Source organism: Apteryx rowi, unplaced genomic scaffold, assembly GCF_003343035.1.
Source record: "Apteryx rowi isolate R43461 unplaced genomic scaffold, aptRow1 scaffold_176, whole genome shotgun sequence".
Lineage (NCBI taxonomy): Eukaryota > Metazoa > Chordata > Aves > Apterygiformes > Apterygidae > Apteryx > Apteryx rowi.
In genome coordinates this window covers 1,185,602-1,208,440 of record NW_020448041.1, presented here as the reverse complement: position 1 = coordinate 1,208,440, position 22,839 = coordinate 1,185,602, and the positions used below count along the sequence as shown (strand labels likewise).

The 22,839-nt window shown below is 45.5% G+C and overlaps 1 protein-coding gene across 1 annotated transcript in view; it reads left to right on the top strand.

The window, feature by feature from the left end:
* Positions 1 to 4: 4 nt before the first annotated feature.
* Positions 5 to 22,839, top strand: part of XKR6 (XK related 6) — a gene marked incomplete at its 5' end in the record, with an annotated part of 206,874 nt that continues 184,039 nt past the window's right edge. Inside the window, one exon of the mRNA XM_026061082.1 lies at positions 5 to 342. Coding sequence (XP_025916867.1) covers positions 5 to 342 — 338 coding nt within the window. The remainder of the gene's footprint in view (positions 343 to 22,839) is intronic.

Genomic DNA, 22,839 nt, shown 5'->3' with positions numbered 1-22,839 from the left:
CCTGTGGCTGGCGCTGCACCACTACGGCCGGCGGGACTACTTGTGGTGCGGGCTGACGCTGGCCTTCGTGCTGCTGCCCTCGGTGCTGGTGCAGATCCTCAGCTTCCGCTGGTTCGTGCAGGACTTCACGGGCGGCGGGCTGGGCGCCGTGCAGGGCCTCAGCAGCCGCGGGCCGCCCATGATGGGCGCCGTCGGCCGCCGGGGGGGACCCGGCGGCGGCGGCGGGGGGGGAGGAGGAGTCGTCGTCGGCACCGCCACCCCCGGGGCGCAGCGCCTCTGCAGGATCTCCGTCTGGGTCTGGCAGTCCGTCATCCACCTGCTGCAGATGGGACAGGTCTGGAGGTAAGAAGGGGGGGGGGGTGTTTGGAGGGCTCCCCCCTTCCTCCGCCCGCCCCCCGCTTAACGCCGCCGCGGGACGCCCCATCGGGGGCAGCCGTCGCCGCCCCTTCCGCTGTCCGCCCCCTCTCTCCCCCCCCCCAAAAAAAAACCGCCCTCGGGGGGGCTGTCGCCTTGCTGGGCAGGGGTCGGCGCCCCCCCCCCCGGTGTAAAAGGAGGGGAGACTTGGGGGTCACTCCCCCCCCCAAAAACCGACGCTGAGGGGAGGGGATCCCCCCCCCTCCACGACGTGCCCGTGGGGCCGCTGTCACCTCAGAGGGGCTCACGGCGAGGGGGACAAGGGGTCCCCCCTCCGCCCTGAGGAGAGCCCCTTTTTTTTKGGGGGGGAAGAGGGTTTTTTCCCCTCAAAATCTGTGTGTGGGGCCAAAGCGGGGGGGCGTGGGGGGTGGCCGTCACCACAGCATCCTGGGGGAGGGGTGTCCCCCACTTCGAGGGTCTCCTGCTGCCCCACACGCGTGGGGCAGGGCTGGGGGGAGCCGCTTCTACCTACATTTTGTGTGTGTCCCCCCCACTCTACCCCGCCGCCACGGCGAAGGCCGGCGGCAGGGACGTAGGCCTGGGGCTGGGGGTGACCCCAGGGCGCTGCGGCGGGGAGGCCCGTGGGGCCGGAGCAGCCGCCAAGGGGCCCCACGGGGGAAGGGGGCCGCCCCGGTGGCGATGGGCAGAAGGTTGGGGTGRTGGTGGTGGTGGTGGTGGTGGTGGTGGGGAGCACCGGCCAACGGAGGTGGACACCGCGGCGTCCCGTCCCGTCCCGTCCTCGCGTGGGTCGGCGACGGGGGGCCGAGGGTGCCGCCGACGCGCGGAGCCGGCCGCCGAGTGGGAAAATGCGGCGGGGCGCCTTGGCGAGAGGAGGAACCCAATCCTCCGAGAAGGTTTTCAGACCGCTAGTGTGAGAGGCTGAAGGTCAGGGATGGGGATTCTTCCCTCGGAGAAACCTTGCGGGGAGAGGGGCCGGGGTAGGGAAGGAATACCGGCCGAGGGAGGGATTTCGGAGACGCCTCCGGGGTCGATCGGAATAAAAGGCCTTAGGATTGCGTCCTCCCGAGTGAGTTGGAAATTGCGTTATCCCCCCCAAAAGAGGCTGGGGGGGGGAGGCACGAAGGAATTCTCTGGGATGAAAGCCTGTAGATACAAGCGCTTCTCCAGAGATGGCGTTTTTACGGAGAGGGGTGTTGTAAGGACAACTGTGAAGATCTAGCGTGGCCCTGTGTCCTCTAAGATAGGTCTGGATAAGATATGGGTTAATCAGATTGAAGGAGTATCCGATGTGGATGGTGGAGGATGGAATGAAGGTTGGGTTGTGTCATGAGGCAGTGGATCTACCCCCAAGAGTATGGGGGAGACCGTATAGAAGAGGCTACGGATGGGGCAGATGGAGGGGTTGATTGGGTTTTATGGCTTTTTAAATGGTTTTAGGAAGAAGACACCCCCCCCCCCCGATTTGTCTAAGGGGGGAGAAGATGGCACTGCATGGTGAAGCAGTGGAAAGCCCTGGAGGGGATGGCTGGAGGGGTTAACATCCCTGCATTGCCATTTCCAGAATGAATCAGAGGGGGGAAAAAATAACCTCCCTGATGGATTTTATGGAATTTGTTCCTGGAGTATGGATGAGAAGACAGGTGAAGGAGGGAAGGCAGAAAGGAATGCTTGATGGGAAGAGGGTTTTTTTTTCTCGGGGTAGCGGAAGGGGTTAACTTTGCTGCCTAATGAAATCTGTGAAGAAGTGGCTGGAGTTAAGATGGAGACAGCATGGTTGAGCCTGGGGAGGGAGAGCTGCGTGGGTGGAGGTAGGGGAGGGCCTTGACACCTCTTCTGAGGACACAGCTCTTGAGATAAAATGAATATACATCAAAGATTTATTTTTATTTTATTATTATTATTATTTTTTGAGGAGCTGAGGGGGGTGCAAGGGAGGGGATCTGCGTGGGAAGGTTGCGTGAAACGTATACCTAGGAAATAAGCCCGTGAAATCATGCAGCGCAACAGCAAATACATATTTCTTCTGCATCTTCAATGTCATTTGCGTAGCATTTAAAACACATTGCTTCTCAACTTCTGTTTGGGGATTTATTTTATCCTCTTTTTTTTTTTTTTTTTGCTAAGATATGGACTGGGGGGGGGTTATTGAGGGGGGATGTGTGCATGTTATGTATGTGAGGAAGATGAATTGGTACATGACCCTCGCTGCTTCTTTCCCTGATCCTCCCAAGTAGCACATCAGCAAAAGCAGTTCTTGATGCAGATGCTCCTCTGGCAAGTTGGATTTCTCTCCTCATGGAGCCAGGCAAAAGAAGCGATCGTGTATTTGGCCGCGGCGCGGGTCTGCATTGGCGAAAGCAGCCCCCCAGTCCGCTTGAGCGAACGGGTGGGGAGGGGGAAACTCAAGCGACTCCGGTAGCAGACAGAGGTGCTGCATGCGGAGGGATGATGTTTGTGTGGCTTTTAACGTGAAGAGAAGAGGCTTGAGTGGCCCAGACTTTTCCCTCATTTGTTAATGCAGAAAAAGATTTTTTTTTCCTTCTGGGATTGTGCGGGGCCTGGGACTGCTGAAAGAGGGACTGAAAAGGAGCTCTACAGACCGAACCGCGTTAGCTAAAATAAGGGAGCTTTCTCTCCTGTTGACTGCTAATCGCAATAGCATACGGCGCTCGCTGCTTTTTAAGGCGTGCTGAACAGCGTGGTTGGCATGAAGCTCACTCTCGATATCTGACCAAAGAAAGCAAGAATAACTTCCCTGGGATCTGTGGGGTAGCCGTCACGAATCTTTGAGGGTGTCTTTTTACATTCCCACTCTGGCTATTGCAAGCGTCATTAAAATTAATCTTGAATGTGGTGATGGGACTAATACTGGAAAGCACTGTTTTAGCAGTATTTGCCTGCAGCTAAATCGCTTCGTGCCAGTAAGAAGTTTACACGAGGGGATGGAGGAGGAAGACCTAGAGCAATGTGCGTTCGGCATAGAATGCATCGAGCCCGGTTTCCCGCACGATAACGGATACACGCTGCGCGTGTACGTTGTGTAATCGGAGTTGTATGTTACGTGGTGACTGTTCTAGCTGTTGCTCAGCCGCTGGGAGCCAAGTCGTCGAGAATGGAGGAGGGAGGCTGGAGTTGTATAGAAATCCTCTCCTTGGATCGCCAAGGGCTTGCTTCTTGGTAAACGTTACGTGACGTGTGTTTTACTTTAGAGGCTAACGCGCGATTTGTCACCCTGTAGGGGCTTCCTTTCCTAGACGTTGTGAAGACTCGCCAGTAAGGAGACTGATGAATAAAATTCTTGCGGCAGAAATATAAATATATATATTGGGCTCCTTTTTAATAGTATTAGCTCTTCTTTTCTCAAAAGCGTGTGCAGAGTAGCTGGTTGCTCCTGTGCATCGTGGGTGGGGGTTTGTCTTTGTTCGTGTTTTCTGTCCTCATATTCGGCAATTAAGTTGTGAGCAGGCAGGAATGCTGGGGGGGTTAATGGAAATACTGGGGGGGCTAAAACCCAAGGCTATGCTGATACTGCCTATCTCCAGTGGTCGCTGGCAGAAAAAATGTACATATACAATGTAAAAATGTGTATGTGTGTATATGTATGTATGTTATCTCTAGTTGTTCCTTGAAGTGGTATCATCTCAAATTACATTCCTGCTGATAATGCTTAGGTGGTTTTCTACCTTTATGGTAAGTCTACAACTTCCACTTTTCATCTTTATTTCGTAGAATATCTCGAAGACTGGAGCAATTTGGGCAGGCTGTCAAAGGAAAGGATGCCAGTTGGGCATGTTACGCTCGCTGTTGTGCTTCTGCTCTGCAAGCTGCAGAAGGGGCGTTCATTGAGGAAGGATGTTGCAGGGCTGTGGTTTTACTCGAAATAGACTGAAGGCAGGTTGGTCTTCTTAGCTTGCCAGGGCTGTTGCTTTCACTGAAGTCATTCATCTGTGTAAATTTAGGAAAAAAATGGTTTTGACTTGAAGTTTTCATATCTTGGCTAATTAGACAAGCTGTATTTACGACAATTAAGAGTATAACTTCTGTATTAGATATACCTTTCTTTAACCTCTGGTGTAAGTGGGTTAGTGGGTCATGACTGCTGTCCTGAAATACAAGATTTAGAGTGTAAAGTATGATCTTTCACATTGCAGYGTACTATTTTAAAAAAAGTCATTGAATTCCATTAGATTAACAGGATGTGGGGTTTGAGCTAAAATGAATGCTGATCAGTTGAAAATGTTACTGTGTCTGTTAAACTGTCAGTCATGGTAAAGTTTGTGACTTGAATGTAATGTTTGTGGGTTTTGTTTTTAAGATTGATTTGAATACATCTTTAGAAGAAAAGCAGTCTGTTTAAAAAAAAATCTTGTCACTATCTTGACATTAAAATACCTTGTGTGTGTGTGTGTGTTTTAAAGACAAATTTCTAAAATTTAGGCGAAGACTTGACATCTTGTTTATTAATGGAAAGACCAAATCTATGAGTTGTTCATCTTTTGGTGTGCCTGGAGGTGGAAGGATGAATCAATGGGTTTAAATGGAATATGTGGTATTTAATGACTAGGTGATGAGTGGGTTTTGGTTCTRCTAAAATACTTTGTTCCGGGGCGAACTCCGAGTTAGATATTTGCTRCATTAGATGGTTTAGAAATACAGGCATTTGCAATTCTTAGATATCAGCCCAAGTCACTTGAAGTGGGAGACATCTGCTTGTCAAGTGACAGATGAACTAGAAGCTGCTTACCTAATACTGCCTCATTTTCTTAGTTTGGGATGTTCAGCTCTGCAGATCCCTTCTTTAAATTTACTGCCTGTTCTGGCACACTTGAATATTTTTTTCAGCTTTTTCTGGTTAGCTTGTCTGGCAGCTAAGTTTTTCCCTTTAGCCAAGTTTTAACAGCTTGTTTTTATAGTACGGAGTTTTGTCAGATTTTGACAAGTTGGCAGAAGGAAGACATGCTGGGATAAATGATAAATAKCTTCTCCCTACAAAATCAGGTCTGGGGTATAACCATTTTTCCCAGCGAGGTGGTTCTCCCTTCCAGAAACCTTACCCRCTCTGCCCCCATTTCTGAGGGTTTTCTATGGCATCTCCTTAGTCAAATGTCGAGCTGCGGGCTGAGAAGTCCAGAATGTGCCAAAGACATTGAATCTAAAGTACAAGGCAGGTAGGGAGGTTGTGCGGGAGGGAGGAAAAAAGGGTTTATCACTTGAGCAGAAGTAGCGTCTCCATTGGTTGCGGAGTGGTGGCGAGGCTCCGTGTCTTGTTGAGTGCTACCCACTAGAGGGGGTCAAACCACAGATGTTGAAGCAGAGCTGCTATTCCAGCCTTGGGAGGGCAGAGTTTCCTCCAGGCTTTCCTTTGGAGATGTACATGCTTCCGTGGACCTGGTGGGCTCTCGCCTCCCCACGCAATTCCGCGTTTCTTGTAGCGACAGCATGCGACGGTCGTGTGGATAAGCGGTATTTGGGGGAGAAAGTAGACCTTGGTTGCCTTTTGGAGCTGGGGATGCAGTTGAGTAAGAGTCGTCTGGGYGTGAGCTGCCCTGCGGGTAACGTGGTTGTGCAGTGACATCTTGTAACCTGTCCGCTTAGGGACTGCAGTGTATGGGGAGAAGGGAGGGGAAGCAGAAATGTTTCAGTGACCTCGCTTCGTTCTCATTGGAAGCAGTGTAAAGCTTCCGTGGATTTCAGGGTGAGCAAATGAGGACCCTGGTGTTCGATATTTTTGAGAGACCATCTTCAGGAATGTCAAAACTACCAGGGAAAACTGCTGTTTCGAAGTTGGGTTGCAGGCTGCTCTCTTCAGTGCTGCTTTACGTATGATCTTTGACCAGAACATCCCTTTTTTAGTTACTCTGGCTTCATATCAACCTCTGGTAACGACATTCTAGCCTTTTTTTCCAGGTACCCTACAGTTTTTATTTCTAATGCAAATGGCAATGTGAAAGTACTCTTTCTGGTGGAGGGGAGACAGGGTGCAAAGGGAAGGAGGAAAGATGGTTCGGCTTTTTTCTGTTTTAAAAYTATAAGCTCTCTATTTTCCACCTTTCTAGACACTTCCATTTTGCTTTTAGCTGCATTGAGCTAGTTTTATTCCTTGCAGTGGTTCTCCTCTCAGTACAAATGTAGGTTATTCAGGGAGCATTTCCTTTAATGAAAAGGATGTAGGTAGAACTGATGGTGATAAAGCATCTCTTTGGAGGAGAGCTACTTCTGCTGTCTTGAGACTGCAAGGAAAAGAAATTGGACGTCAAACATATAATTTTCCTTGGGGAATGAGGGTGAGCCTGTGGAGAAGTCTGGATTCCTCACATAACTTTTCCCTTTACTTTCATGTTTGCTTTACTTCCCTTGAATCCTGACTTGATTTTTAGCAGCTYGCTATCTTGAAAATCAGTGATGATATAAGCCAGTGTTTTGCCATCTGAAAGCTTTTAGGTAGTAGGAACTATGAATCAGATTAATGCTGTGCTACAGCTAAAATGAAATCGTAATTAAAAGTATAAGCAAAAGGAACATGTGCCAAATACTCATATTTCATTGACCCACCTTCTTCTAATCTGCCAGGACAGATTCGTAGTCTGCTGTGACTGTTTCAGATCGCTGCAATATTTTTCTAAGCAAGAGCCCAAAGAAATGGGGGAAAAAAGGTACCTGCCAGTGCTARCTGGTTAAATTGGATGCAAAGACTTTGATTGCTACTGAAGACCAAGTTGCTAAATCTTGAATGTGTTGAAGAAGAACCTTAGACTGGTCTGCTGAAGACCAGGTGGCTGAATACTCTCCACTGGTTGCCAAAAATCACATGCTACTGAAAGCCGGGTGATGGAGGGTTGCTCTAAAACTTTGTCCATTTCTAAAAGAGGAAATCCATTGGGGGTGGATGGGAGAAGAAGCAACCTGGGGAAACGTAAGAGAGAGTTCCTAATAGCTTTCTTTAAAGAGACAAGAAGCTGGTTTTTAAAACAAGCCTTAACCTGAATGGGAAGTAGGCAAGTCTAGTAGTGACAGTCTCTACACTACTCCTGCAGGAAAGGGAAAAGAGGGAGAAGACTCTTTAGCAGATTCTCAAATCTAGGGACAGTCTGGCTGTGGGAAGAACAATTAGTTTTTCTCATCCCGTGGAGCAGAACAGCACCATCTGTGCAGGACAGAACAAGAAGCATATCCCGTGTCCTTGCCGACTGGTGGTGTCAGGRTTGGCAAGGATGCTCCAAAACTCCACCGCAAGGTGGGACTGAGCATTTTGCGGTGTCCCAGGGTGGCTGGCACAAGCCCTCAGCGATTTCCCGTGGCTGGATTTTTTTCCCAGCCACCCACAGTGGGAATTTGTATTGCCCACCGCCCTATACTCCAAATTCAGCCTATGTCTGGTTATGTGTAGTTGCGCAGGAGCCACATCTGCATCGCTCTCGAGCTGCCTGAGTCTCAAGAGTTGCTRTTTGTCCGCCTTTGGGCAGATCTGACCTATTCACTGAGTACTCCATCTAAAGTATGCACATGCTTGGATGGCTAAACTGTGTGTCTGTGTCGTCTTCCATTATTTCAGTATAGATGGATGTGTTGTTCTTTGTGTCTGTGTCTATAAGCCCTAGCTGAACCAGCACTCCTGTTGGACTAGGTTTTGAGTTATACAAAATTGGAGCTTGCCCAGCTGACAAAAATAAGGAGAGAGGCGATCTTAAATGCATTTCCAAAACCATAATGGGACCTAAAGACTGTGCATCTCCTTTCTTCCAAAATCAGTGAGAGCTCAGGTTCACCTATGAAATATTCACAATCTGTCCTTAAATGACTTGAGCTGCCCAGAAGATCTTTTGCAGAATTGGCAGCCAAACTGAGATACTCAGGATATCCTGTATTCCAGCCTGGTGCCTTTATCACGAGGACCTCCTCTTCCTCTGTGCCGCTCTGGGTGGTTGCACATTTTCATGATTTGGTGTACTAGCTGCAGAATCAGTTGCATATTTTAGYATCCCAAATAAATAGATCTACATCCCTTTTTGCACAGGATGAGTTGGGGGAATGGGTATGTTGTCGCTTGTCCGGAAGCCTCATGGGAAGTGGGGCTAAGCCAGGAGTACATTGTAAGTGTTGCTTTTGTGTCCCATCCGTAATGGACAGTCCATGAATCGGGGCTAAGAAAAACAAGCCTGTTGTGAATAGGGTTAAATTAACCAACTCAACAGAGATCTGCACTTATGTTAGAAAACTCGATAGTTTGCTGCGCTRTATCGCCCTTCCCACACCCTTACAGGTGCCTTCTGCTAGGTCATTTCGATGCTGGAGAGATTCTCCATAAAATTTCCGCCAGTTTGGCAGAACTCTTATTAAAATCTTCAGGAGCCACGTTGCACAAGGCTCGGGCACCTGGAGCTGCCTTTATCACCTTTTTAATTAAACCTGYGGAAAAAGCAAAGCTAACCAAAGTGACAGTGAAAACACGGCCGGCTGCCGGAGTCTTCTGCAACTTGGAGCTCCTGCTAGTTTGCTGAGTTGGTGGGAGAGTCAGCGTCAAAGTTGGACAAACTTTTCTATACGGCAGCGGTGAGGCACAGGCCATGCTTCTGCTTGTGTGATGAGTACTGCAGTTCTCAGCTCTCTGTTAAGGTAAAGGAGGGATGGCTTCTCCATRTTTTCTGGGTCAGGTAGCGTGCAGAAATTGCTCTCCCCAAACTGGGGCTGGAACTGAGTTTTTGAGCCCTGTCTTTTAAATGCATTTGCTGCTTGAAAACAGCAGGGGAGAAGCGTGGAAACGGAGCTCTAGATAGGTTTGGAGCTGGACCCAGGGTTTGTGCATTTGTGGCGTGAACTTAATACTTCTGGTCTTTGTTCTTTCAGCTGCTTCCTTACAGGGAAATGGTCGATGGGGTGATTTGTGTCTGTTAAAGCACAGGATTGCAAGAATCCAAGTGAGTTGTCATAGGATTCCAGAGAGTGGTAAAATCGCTATTTCCTCTGAGTCTGTTGTTCTTTGGTGAAAGAACAACAGTTTAACTCTTTGTGCTTGGTTCCCCYGCACGTGCCAGAAGTCCTGTGTGATAGGACTGGCAACAACGCGTTGTCTGATGAACCAAATACAGAAGACATCAGCAAAGCACCAAGAGTGGCTTTGAGTTTGGGATTGGAACTCATCCCAGTTATGTCTAAGAGAAGAAAAAAAGAGCAACGGAGGCCGATGTTATTGAAGTTAAAATTGTAAAGAGTGGTATAAGCAGAAGGCATTTAAATAATGTAAACAGTCTGGCATGGGAAGAAGGTTGGGAGGCATTCCAGAAACAAAGGGAAAATAGTTTTAAAACACGACTAAAAATACAGCAACTCGAATTCCAGAGATCATCTCAATTAGTGCTTTTTCAATGCGTCTTTACAACAGAATTGTGAGAATTCACAAAAGATAATAGAAGCTATGAGATACGGAAAAGTGTTATTAATTTGTTTAATTAAAAGGATGAAGGGCTCCCTAAAAGAATATTTACTTATCTTTTGTTGCAGGGAGGCATGAGGTTATAKTCAGAAAACCATGGCTTGTAGCATCGTAGAGAAAGCGTGGTTAGAGCAAGGGCCGGGGAGTAAGGGCCCCCTTCTTCATCTCGAGTGTTTACTTGCTCGGAGACTTTCAATAGCGAATCCCTTCCCACGTGATTAATGTGCTATTAGAGCAAAATTCTAYGGTTTTACATTTATTTCCAAGAGGATTTTCTTTGGTGGTTGGGGAGCGGAAATTGGACGTTTTCTTCCAATTGGAAAAAAAGAATCAGACATCAGAGTTCAGGCTTTCAGGTATGGGCGAACAGAGTTTTAACTCTGCATCTGCATGCCTCTGAGCTATGTGTGATGTGCCCGGTTTCCTTTTTCAGTGTGGAGGCATGCTGGCATGCGTCAGAATTTGTGTCCGGCGCCAGCTCTGCATACACATCCCTTGGGGAGGGATGTATTTAAAATATATCTAGCCATATGTTAAGAAGTTTTGGGGAAGGCAGTAGGGGCCGGGGAGGAGAAGAGACCCTCATGCAGATCCAAATTAAATTAGCCCCCTGAATGTATATTAAAATGTTAAGTAGCACTAAGCTCTGTATTCCAGCTCAGCAATATTTCGAGGCACTTTATTGCTTTAATGCAGGGATAAAATAGAACCTGCAATTATAGTAATTTTTTCTAATTGAATATTTTGCTTTATTCTTTCCCTTTCAAAGCCTGACTGTAAGTACTAGCCTTCATAAAGCTTCAGAAATATTTATACTTTCCCTTTCTGGCAATGGGTGTAAATACACTTTTCGTTGGGCAGCCCGTTTCCGTCCCCCATTTCTGAGTAGTAGAACAGCTCTGGGTGGTGGGCAAAAACCGTTTCTCTGCTCATTTTAACCATCTTGCCATTATTACCGGGAATGATTAGTTTACCATCTGGTGGAGAAGGGGATGCTGCGTTACGGATTACGTGGTTTCAGTCGCTGTATGTGGGCTTGACATGGTTTTGTCAGGTACCTTTTTAATTAATTTATTGTCCACGCAGAGCTAGTAACCGACAGCTGCAGCCAGTTATTTATCCCCAGGCCACATTTTTTGCAGGCGGACAAGATCATTGATTTCTGCCACATAAACTTACCTTGGGGATGAGGATAACAAAAGCACGTTCTAGATCTTGCTTGAGCAGAGGGTTGGTAAAGGGGAAGTGGAACAGGAACTCATTTCTGACAAGGTCTTTGGGGAAAGAAATGAATTTCTAAGCTTCCTGAGCACAGTTTTTGAAAGTTTAAGTTGTGTTGTGATGTAATTGGAAGTTAAAAGCAAAAGCTACGGGGCAAGGTCCTCACCTCTCATAAATTGCTGTAGGTCAGTGGAACTTGGAAGTATGTACTGTTAAGCATACATGTTAAAGATCTGGCCCAAAACGTTTGATAGTGGTGGGTCAGTAGTGAGAAGGATTGGGACAGTAAAGTAAACTTGAATTGCTGATGGTATAGTTGAGTGTAGACTGAGTTTTAGAAATAGCCATTTTTAGTGGCACAAAATGACAGCTTTTAAAACGTAAGTACCTACCTGCAGCTCAAGCCTCAAGTAGGCAGAAGAATTCAGATAAATTAACATCATAATTGCATGGTGCATTCTCTGCGCTGAGTCTCTGGTTTAAAGGGAGAGATTCACTGCTACTTGCTTCATGCAGTCACCAGTGATGGGATGCTCTCAGTTTTATGCTGTTGCAATAGCTGTCTTCTCATCTAAAGAGGACTTTTGATCCAATAAACTGCTTATCTCGTGTAGTTGTCCTTGCATCTAGCGTGGGTGGTGTTTGACTGCTGATTGAAGGCTCACTATTGTAGCTCATCTATGAATATTAATTAGAAATGGAAATAATTTAGCACGGTGCACACTGACTACTCGTGAAGCACCGACTACAGAAATTCATCTGTTCCTTGCTYCGGGGAGACTTGCAACTACAAGTCATATTCTGAGCTAGGAAGGCTGTGAACTCGCTTTTGGAGCATAAAGTCACTATATAGAGGGTGTCACGCTGGTACGTTAACTTCGTTATAGCAAGGGGTTGCTTTAATGCTTTCTTTCCTGTTGGGTGTTAGGATCGGGCTGGGAAGGAAACGGGTTCTTTAGGGAAAGATGCAGCAGTGCCCTGGTTACTTGGACATTTTGGGTTTACTGAGCCTGTAGATCCGACCCAAATCAGTAGCTGGGGGTCGAGACTCCTACACCTGCAAGTGGCTTTATCCCAAAGGAGCACAATAGACTTTAGGACCATTGTTTGCAGGCTGGTTGGCCCCGGCCAAAATTGTACCTGGGACGGTCCTAAGTGTTGAACCACGCAGATGGTGGCATGCCAATGCCCTGTCACTGCCTAATTTACAAGAATGCCTGGAGCTGAGATGGATACGATGCTTTTGGAAGGAAAATCTTCCCCTTAGTTTGAGTTACGTTTTATTTCCTTGTGGGAATATGTGTTTTTTTCCCAGCTGATTTAAGCGTATCCAGCCTATCAGCATCTTTGGCAAAATCCACGTTTGGCTTTCAGACTTAGCTTCATGGTTTGCCCATTTGTTTAAATCTACGTTTATTTTATTACCTGTGTGTGTCACAGGGACTTCAGCAGTGGACCCAGATCCGATAATTTGATTAGACTCTATAAACATCACTTTTGGGAGGTGGGTCACTGCCTCCCCCCCCCCCCCCAATTCCCTCTTCAACCCCCTTCAGCTCCACTCCTCTCTCTCCGATGACTTTGCTTTCTTCAGCACCAAGGCTTTTGCAGAGGAGCACTTTTTTCTTCCCTCTCCTGGAAAACAGCTAACATTCAGGAGCGCAGGTGTCATCACGCTGGAGTGTCCTCTGCTAGGAGAAGGTTTGGGCACTGCCCTTCTCACGTTGAGGGGAGGCAGCTGGAGATGAGCCTTTCCATTCAACTTGCCTGCTAAATACGGTTTTTCTAAGTGGTGAGGAGTCGGAGTCAGACGTTTCAATGAAATTCAAATCTGGGAGGAAATTCTGCGGAATTTGGATCCGATTTTTCTGCCAAGGACCAACCTTAGTATTAATACTCAGCTCCAGGGTGAAATCCAGGGAGAAGAACTGCATGGCCACGTCCATCTAGCTGATACGCGACCGCTCGTGTCCTTACGAGCGAGTCCAGCCACACTTGCTCCGGTGCTGATGGGGGATGACGCGGTTTTCTTCACAGTGTTTTGCTCCACAGCGGAGACCCTGTGGGTTCAAGATGAGCCATCCCGGGCACGGGTGGCAGGGGACAGGTAGCGAGCCAGAAATGCCTACTTCTGAAGTAGCCTGTCTTCACCCAGACCCAACCGAATACAAAACCGAATGTCAAAAATCACTTGTGTGTGTATGCCACTGATTTTAAGCAGCATATGATGGCTGTCGAAAGGTGGTCTTGATATTTAGGTTCTGCTTGGCATTTGCTTTATTCCTGGCATCGCTAGATCAGGTCTTCGGACCAACCGACTCTTTACTTTTCACTTGTGTGCTTTAGATCTGGAATAATAACGCATCAAAGTAAACTAAACTGTTGTGGATGCGAAAAAATCGGGACGCTCAGTAGGACTTCAGGGTGTAATAAATTTGTTCTGTATTTTATCTCTTATTTATCACAGTGCCAGTATGAGACCACTTCATTTTACTACTTTAACTGTATCTAAGAATGACTGAATACTTGAAATATCGAGAAAGCGACTAATACCTGGTGGTAGCTGATAGGATCCAGCTTTAATAGTTATTGATTTGTTTCAAAAGGCTCGCAGTAATATCACATCATATATATTGTATGTTCGGAGTTAAAAACCTCTCGGTTATTTAAGGTTAAAAGTAATTACAGCTTTTCAACTTAATTATGCTTCATTAGATGAATGGAGCCAGGACTTTAAATGTCGTTTACAATTTTGCCAAAAAATTGTGGCTGATCTGTTCCAGCCTTATTGTGTGAAAACCTTGGCATTCCTAAGTTCAAATGTTCGGGAGTGTTTCCTCAGCTGGTTTTAATTGGTGTGGCTTCTCTGACTGCAACAGAAAGGGGATGGTTTACACTGGTTTAAAATCTGGTTGTCTGTAGGCACAAATGGACCCTATAGGGACTACTTTCTGCTTGGTCCTTTCTGATAACGCTCCATCTCTCGGAAGTTGCAGGAAGAGTCTACAGAGGCTTTCAGCAGAGCAAAAAGTAAGATTAAACGCTGTGTTTTAGTACTATGACTCTGTCTGGATAGCCTACCATTTATCTGAATAATCCCTCAATTGCTATGCTTCAAAACATCACCTAAATAGATACTTTATTGCTGTTTATGCAGCGAGTGTTTTTAGTCTTTGTTTTACTGCTCTGGAGTTTAATAATTCCATTTATAAAAATGGTTTTCCCGGTATGGCTTGTTGCACAATTGGGGCTTCATTAAAGGCTCTCGTTATTTTTTTCCTCTGAACTGACAAAAACTCTGCCTGGAATGAACCACTAAATTTTCTTGTTGAACATGCAAATCTTACTGTAATTCACTACTGCTCCTTTAACCAGCTGTTTGTGGTCGCTAGGAAGTGTGTCCAATTTTTCAGTAGTAAGGGCAAATTATTTATTTGTGACCCTTATATTTTTGTTGTTGGTTTTGTTGTTTAACTGTATTTATGGCGTGAAAAAACGACTAGAATTACTGGGAACTGTGTAACTAGAGCAAAAAGTTATAATTTAGGATTTAAATTTAATTTCTGATGCTTCCTCTGACTTTTCTGTCTGGAAATCATTTTTTCGTGGGTTTTTTTTTTTTTTTTTTTTTTAATGTTACAGCAGTTGCTGTTAGGAATTAGAGGATTTGGAAGCCAGCACTCTTAACAAAGGTATCTAAAGAACTAGAAATGTCACATCTCTCTTTTTTTGAGTGAATTGATTTTACCGTCCTCAAAGTAAGAAATACGTTAACATAAGATTTGCAGAAACTGTTAGTTTTGGCCTCAAACTTTTCTACTTGTTAAGGCAGTGTGGATACATTTGGGGGGGGGGCAATGGGGAAATTGTATTTTTGTTTTGGAGGGGAGCTGCTGTATTTCATGTGTGTCATGCAGGAATTTGTGAATAAAGCTATACCAATTGAAAATTCATTAGTTAGTGCTGTTTTCCATGTCTGAAATTTGGCCCGTTGTAGGAGAAAGCTGAACAAGCTTTCGAACTCCTCCAGGGACCGGACTGTAATCAGTGGTAGTATTTCTAATTGAGATCCAGTGCTAGATTCTTATATACTGTTTTAAAGTTACTGCTCATAAAGGACTATAGCCCTCTAATAGCATACTTACTGTTCCTTAATAAAGAATTAAAATGCATGTGTTCAGGTTGGATATTTTGCCTAGAATTGACCCTTACGATCAACAAAAGAGTTCTTGTCTTGGTAATACTTTCCTTGGGGTGTTGTATTAATTGGGTGTGTGAATTAACTGAAGACTAAACTTCATTAAGCTCCCATTATCATTGCATTTATATTCTTTCTGTCCTAAATCCTCAGCGAAAACATCTGTTAGTCACTCAGAATAGAACTGTGCGTTYGTAGGAGCAGCTCCGTTGTCGTAAAACTGTGGATTTTACCAATTAGACTTAAACAGCAGTTACCTTTAAAGAGATTTATTTTTCTTCCAATCCCCTTTCGCAGAGGCAACATTTCAACAGGATACTTAATCTGTATTAACTGTAACTACAAGTTTGTATTCGTGTTTGCACAGCAGGTGCAGTTCTGCAGTATCTATCAAGAACTCCGAGATTAACACTGTCCTCCCTGAGCATTGCCTGTCTTCTGTTTTGTGCTCTTTCCCCATTTTCCTTCTGATGGGAGTGTATTCAGTAGTTTCTGGTCTGGGAAGGTATTGTTGTTGTCTTCAGCAGTACCGCTAAGGTAGGTCAAAGTGTTTTATTTGAACTCCTATCTGTTCCCAAACCTGGGGTTTCTGTGTAATCAGTACATTGAGTTGCCGTGTTCGTTATTTTCTTTTGAGTAGAGCGTCTCCAGGGTTTGGGCTACTTGTGGTATTCATGGAACTGAGTGGTAGAAACCAGAAAACAGTCACTTCTTCTTTTTYAGGTTTGCAGTATTTTGTTTGTGCTGTGCAGAAGCAGACTTTGGGTAAGGAATGTGCTAGGTGAGCTTCCTAGCAGCCCAGGCTGACTCTGCCAGCTCCTTGGGCATCGTCTGCTGTGGTTAGCTCCAGCCATTGATCCCCACGAAGTTTCAGGTTTTTTGGGGTCTTGGCTGCTTTCCCATCACTTGTCTCAAGTGCAGAGTCAGTGTCTGACGCCCGGCTGCCGGTATCGCTGCAGCCCTTCTGAGCTCGCCTGGCTTCTCCGGCAGACAGTCTAGCTGCGATAGGCGAGAACTAGCGGTAATCGAAGGAGGAAAAACCTAACGTAATAACTTCTTAGCCAGAGACTCTTCGAACTCTTGAAGTGCGGTTTGGAAACCAGCAGACTGTGCTGTAGCCGGACTTTTCCACCCTGTTAGTCCTGAGGATGGTTGGGGTCTTTAGGCAGGCAGCCTTCCTGCTCCRGAGCTCCTTTTCTCTCCCCTGCCCAGAGAGCAGTCTTAAACCCAAATCTGAGGGAATGTCGTTCTACAGATGATAAACTCTAGAAAGTTTAAGAGGCTCAGAAGCCAACTTTGTGATTTGGGAAAGAGGCATGCGTTGCAGGAGAGGTCATTTAAGGTAATCTGCCTACCAACAGTGGAGAATTAGCTGGAAAGAGAGCGACAAAAGAGAAGGTTCATAATAGAAGTGCAACTTAAAAGCCTAACAAACGAAGGAGGGTTTTACAGAAAGCGCTGTTATGCAGTGTGTTAGATTTCAAGAAAGCACATTCATAGGAGCTAAGAATGGCCATGAAAATTTACCATCCCAAACAGAAAATTTAGTCATGCATCCTTTGCTCGATGATTCTAGTGATAACAACTGAAATGAGTTTTTGCCCATTAAAAAACATATATTAATCTTCCCGCTCATATGAGAAGTAGAACTATATTAAAAAAAATCTGCTTTCAATTAGGCTGTTTATCCGACTCTGTAGAATAGCTGTTATTTTCCTTTATATGCTGTTCCTTATTTTGTGCATCTCCCCAGCTGCACCAACCATTAACGGGGCCCGAAGTGCAGACGGGAAGAGGTAGATATGTCTCAAACCTTGAGAGCCAGTCAGCAAAGGCAGCTATTGTCAGTTTATGATCTAATGCTTTTGTTTCCTCCGGAGTTCTGCTATCTGATAAGATCGCATCCGCTCGGGTCAACCCGGAGCGGTTGTCTAAATGAGGCTGTTGGCAACCTTACCCTTCCCAACTCAGCCGCTCGCTTTTCATGCTTTAACGTTGGCTTCGAGGGGGGCTGTTGGCTTTGATGGGGGATGTTCCTAAGGTTGTGTCGTGYTTTCGGTGAATTAAAGAAATCTCTGCGTGCGCTGAACGGGTCGGGGCTCGGGGTGACRGGTATAACTAGCTATTGTGCCGAGCTATTGTGCTGAGTTAAAGGTTGGTGTTTGCTCTTTTTAACAGGGTTCTGATTTGAGCATGAAAACACCTTATTTGAACCCTGCCCCTTACTGATAACAGTTCCTGAGGCTTGAAAGAGCTTTTCTGGGAGTCTAGGGTAGTGCAACCAAAGCATTTGTGTCTTCAGAGATCTCGGGGAGCAGATCAAAACGCCAAATACTTCAGTATCGTGTGGCCGATGGTGACCGGGAAAGAGCACAGGTGGCCTAAGAAAAAGCGTCAGATCGGGGCAGGCGTGTAGTGATTTTCCTCCAGAATATTCTGCCATCATTTGGCGTGTGTGGCTTAAAAGGTTCCTGAGCAAGAGGTGGCATGTGTTTAATAGCTTGTGAGGAATATTTCTTCTGTGCATTTGTCTAATCACTTTCTGAAGCTGCGTACGGTTTTGGCATGCTCGCTTTAGCATTCAGTAAAAACCGCCCTTGGTAAATTTGTTTCGCTCAACAGATGCCATCTCTCTGGTTTCTGTGCTCAGGCTGAAGTTGTTAGATTGCCAGGTGTGTGACCCGTACTGGTGTGGATGGATTTATGGTCTCGTTTGGAGAGAGCGCAGAGATTTCATCTCCRGGAGGATGTAGTGTCACCGTGATTGAGGACCGACTAGAGGAGAGTGGAGCTAAGCGACCGACCCAGAGCACCACGAAATTGCTGCACCCTCGGCTTTTCCACGGAAGRTCTCCCTCTCGCTGTTCCTTGTATCCAGACCTCCTGAAATTCAAGCCCAGCTGGGCTGCTTCCCGCAAGACGGTGATCACGAGATCGTATTGTAGTACYGCGCTCCCAATGTAGTAAAGACTGTAGCGCCTGTTTCACAGCCCATAAGCATGGTCATTGAGCCCAGATGGCACTGTATTTTTTTTTTTTAAGCGATATTTCCTCACCACTCAGCACTTCTTCCCCTCCTCCCTCTTTAAAAAAAAAAAAAGAAAGAAAAAAAAAGAGTAGTGAAAAAGTAAAATGAGCAAAGCTTCAGAGTGAGGACCATGAAAGAGGGTTTTAGTCCTTGGAGATTTTTTGGAGTTTGGCAAAATTTTCTTCAGTGCTGTTCTGAAAGTTTTACTTCTTTTGGAATCTCGCTGCGATTTTAATTAGGTTGGATACCTATGTAAGTGCCTAAACTCTGAGGGCTTGAAACTGATTCCCTGAAAAAGTTGAGAATGGGACAGTTGCCACTGTTTTTTTCACATAAACTCATGCATGCAATGGGGATCTTGTTCAATCAGTTAAGCTTCAGACACATGAAGCTCTCCTGGAAGAACTGAAACAGGCTGTGTGAGTTCCTGCCCACTGCAAAGGCAGAAAACACCTCTTAAAGAAGTAGCTTTTCATAGATGAATTGCGGTGATTTTTAATTTTGAGTGGAGCAAGATACTGAATATTGCAAGGTCTGTTTCCCAGCCTCTCTATAGCATGGGTGTGGAGGACCAAGTCTTTCCTGGTGACAACCCCAGTAAATCGACAGAATAATATCAGCTGAGAGTTTGGCATATACTGAAAAGTCTTGAAGATCCTTGCAGCTTCTAAGGTTTGTTTGTGCAGTACAGTCTGTCTGGCTAGAGGTTAGTACCTGGTCTACAGTAAAATGAGAAGCTGGGTTGAGTAGCAACATGAAGATTTGGAAAGCTTTCATTTGTTTTTAGACACTTTTTATTAGATAGCTATGTTGTGTGTTTATTGAAATTTAGAAATATATCTAGAGAAAGTACTCTTTCACTGTGGGATTTCTTTTTTTTTTTAGCATAAAGGCATTATTTACTTCGCAGTTGGAGTATGTGTTAAAGTGAGGGATTTCACAGGTGGGAGTGCATTTAAAAACTACACAGGGCTGCACTCACTGAAGACTTTAGGCCACCTATGAGTTCAGTGCTGCAGAACTTAGATGTGAGCAGCTTTTCCCAGAATGAACATCAGGACTTGGAACCGAGATCTGATGCTCCCTAGCAGCGGTGCAAAAAGGTCTGAGCACCTTTCAGGAGATGGGAGACCTCTGGCACTGAAAACAAGACCATGGAAGTCTAATATCACCCCCAGGATCAGACACTGTTTCCCACCTGAGAAGCATGTCTCATTGAGCAGGATGTGCGAGGTCATTTTACACACAAATACATTGGCTATGAAACCGGGAATAACTTTGGAAGCAGAGAGACATTCTCAGCTGAGTCATTAGGCTACGGATTYGTGCGCTTTTCTCTTTTTTGCCATTTGGAGTACTTGCCTCAGGGTCTAGTGAGAATTGGGTCCCCACTGATGTTGATGCAGCAGGTTRTGATCCCAGCTGCAAGACGTACAGTGTAATTTGAAGAAAAATTCTGGAAGAAGGCAAGTAGCAAAAAGGGAGCGTGGGCGTTACAATAAGATATGTTGGCTAAATATGTTCAGGGAGGCTACCAAGTCGTGTAATGAGGGATCTTGAAGGTGATACCTTTTTTTTTTTTTAAAGAAAAAGCTCAACTTCTGGACAGCTCATATCTTGGATCTGTCGTTGCAGAAGTGGGTCRGGAGGAGGATGAGGGGTTCATGGATAACTTCAGGAATATCATTACATCAACAAGGGGCAGCATGAAATCCTTTTGAGGGGGATTCTTCTGAATTAATAAGAGCGGGAAACRATGTGAAACAGCCGTTGAATTCAGGATCTTGAAAACTTTCTCTGATCCTGCATTACAGGAAGAAAAATCCCAAATAGATCCAATCTGTATTTATTGTATGAGTAGCATTGTTTTTCTTTTAAAATATTATCTTGTCAGAGASTAATCCTTAGGACACTTAAAAATGTAGGCCTTTCCGTAATACCTCAACTCTGTCGTGCTGATTTTTTACTTGACACTTAAACTTTTGATGTCTTCCCTTCCCCCCTTTCCTTTTTTGTGTATTTTACGTTTCTGAGCAACCTCATGTTGCACTTTCTGCAGGGCACTGACAGTATTATTGCTGCTTTTGAAATGTATCTTCAGTGAGTGCAAGTGGGCAGGCACTTGGCTTCGTATGCCGTCTCAAACGTGAAGCTACTGGTAGCGTGATGCCCTCGCAGCGCTTTGGAGAGCAGAATCATCATCTGGTACGCCAGCCTGCTGCTGCAGATGCTCTGTCTGAGTGCTAAGCCGGTCTTGCGCCCACGGAGATCTTTTATCTCTAGTAGGACTGCAGGCCACAGACCTAATATTCTCCGGGATATGAACAGAGTGTAATATTGATTATACTGCTTACTGTAGTTATTTATTATCTTCATTAGCAAGGAAGAGATGAGAGATGATCTTATTGCATTAAGTTGTCCACCTAGATAGTAAATAATAAATATCAGTTGATGGTCACTTGAGGATCAAGTGGAACTGGTGGAAAGCTGTGACAGTCAGTGCAAGGATCTAGGCAGCCAGCCTGTTTAAATTACTAATGTGCTGATTCAGTGTGGTGGTTATCTTCTGTGGCTTGTAATGGTATATTAAGGGACCTAAGTGTTACTAAAATGCTGAGGGGAAAAAAAGTTGTTTTTTTTGTGCTCACAGAGATGCCTGGTTATCAGATCCTAGTGGAGATAATGACTGGAGATGTATCTAGGTTTAACTAGTCAAGGTACACCTTGAGCTGGTCGTTCTTCACTCTATCCCACTGCACCTTGACTTTGGATAGATGTGTCCACAGGATTTCACCTGGAGGTAAGAACCGCAAAACTGCTGTTCTGCTGTAAACATGCACTTATTATTATTTTTTATTTTTTTAAACAAAGCAAAGATATAGCTAAAAGGTTCCTGGTTGATGTCCYTGAAGTGGTGATTTGTTGGAAAAGGGGGAGATGTAAAAATCAGACCAGCTTTTACTCTGAGTATCTCCTTGTGATGCTTATTTCATCTCCTTCTAGTTTGCCACCAAATAAACCTTCTGTTATTGCAAGAGAGAGTTGAATGTCTGTGAGCAGTGGTAGGATTGCAGCTTTTTCTAGCTTTACTGGCTGTCATGGACATTTACGCAGCATTCAGCTTTTACTAGAGGTTTACGAACCCAGAACCCAAAGTCCAGTACTGMAGATATGGTGCCCTATTTCATAAGAAAAATAGAGCTCATGAGGTGGCCCAAATGATCTCAGTAAGAGGAAGAAGCAACAGGAAGACCAGTTGGAGGCAGCTGAACTGAAAGCCCAGAGAAGTGGCCAAACACTTTACCTTAAACAGTTGTGACTCGTAAATAAAGCCATTTAGTTCCGTGTTCACAATGGAAACCGCTGGAGATGTATTTAGAGCAATAAACCCTGTAGTTGCACTTGTATTTTTATTTTAAATCCTGCTTGTATAAGGCTGTTAATTTACACAGGGCTTTACAAACACAGGTAAGGCRTGCATTTTTGACCCTGCTTGAGCAGGGGGGGTTGGACTAGATGATCTCCAGAGGTCCCTTCCAACCTCAGCGATTCTGTGGTTCTCTGCCTCAGGTTGCTCGTTCTTCGGGACTCGGGCTTTCCAGATTAGTACCGTGTGATTACTGCCTAGCGCAGGTATTAGAGCATCCCATGGCTTCCCTGCATGCCTTCTGCTTGACACCTCTGAGCAGTGCTTGAGCCAGGGCCTGGTGTTGTTTTTTTTTGTCTGCGGACACGGCTTCACCCCGCGGGGCTCTGATTCCCACTTGGGCACTGAGTTCTGTTTTGATGTTGACGGTAATTTTGCAGGAGGTGAGTGCAGTATGCAGGAAGGTGAGCTGCCACCTTGTGTGATGGTGGCCCTTCACAGGAGCAAACCCAGGCTAACGTTAATACCAAACTCTGTGTGCAATACTCCTGTCTTAGCAAACACTAGTTATGACGTTGTACATCTGRTAATGACAGTGCTTGGCACTTCTCAGTGTCATAAAAACGACCTACTCCTCTACTCCTGTGCAATGTAGGGAAGACTCCTCTTTCGGTTGGAGGGTCGGGGAGTTTGGCACATCACAGTGCGGAACGCATCTCAGGCACTCTGTCGTGCTCCGACACAGACCATGCCAGTTCTCACGAGGTTTCTCTGTGTTGCTCATGACTGTAGCATCAAGCACTTCAGACAGGCTGAAAAGCCACGAGTATTTCCTGCAGGAGTGTGTTGTGTTCTCCTGGTGCCAAATGGGTCAAAATCCCTGATGTGGTTATGGCAAACTGTAGAATTGGCAGAAGAGTGAATAAATCAGAGACTGTATGAACGTTATGGGGAGATGATCGTTAACCAGCATTCATGTGTAAAAAGCAGCGTCTAGACATTCAAACACGGCTAATAGCCTTTGATTAACCATTTTTGTTTTGTTCTTGCTCAGTGTGTTAATCACTGTGATTAAAATGCTTAGCCACCATGGAGATAGACGTTGTATAAATTAGTGAGTAAGCAAATCCAAACAGATGGGGCAGGCAAAATTAGTGTCTCTGGCAGGGCCAGCGTTAGACAAGACAGGGCCAAGGAAGATTTAGGGGGAGACCCTAATT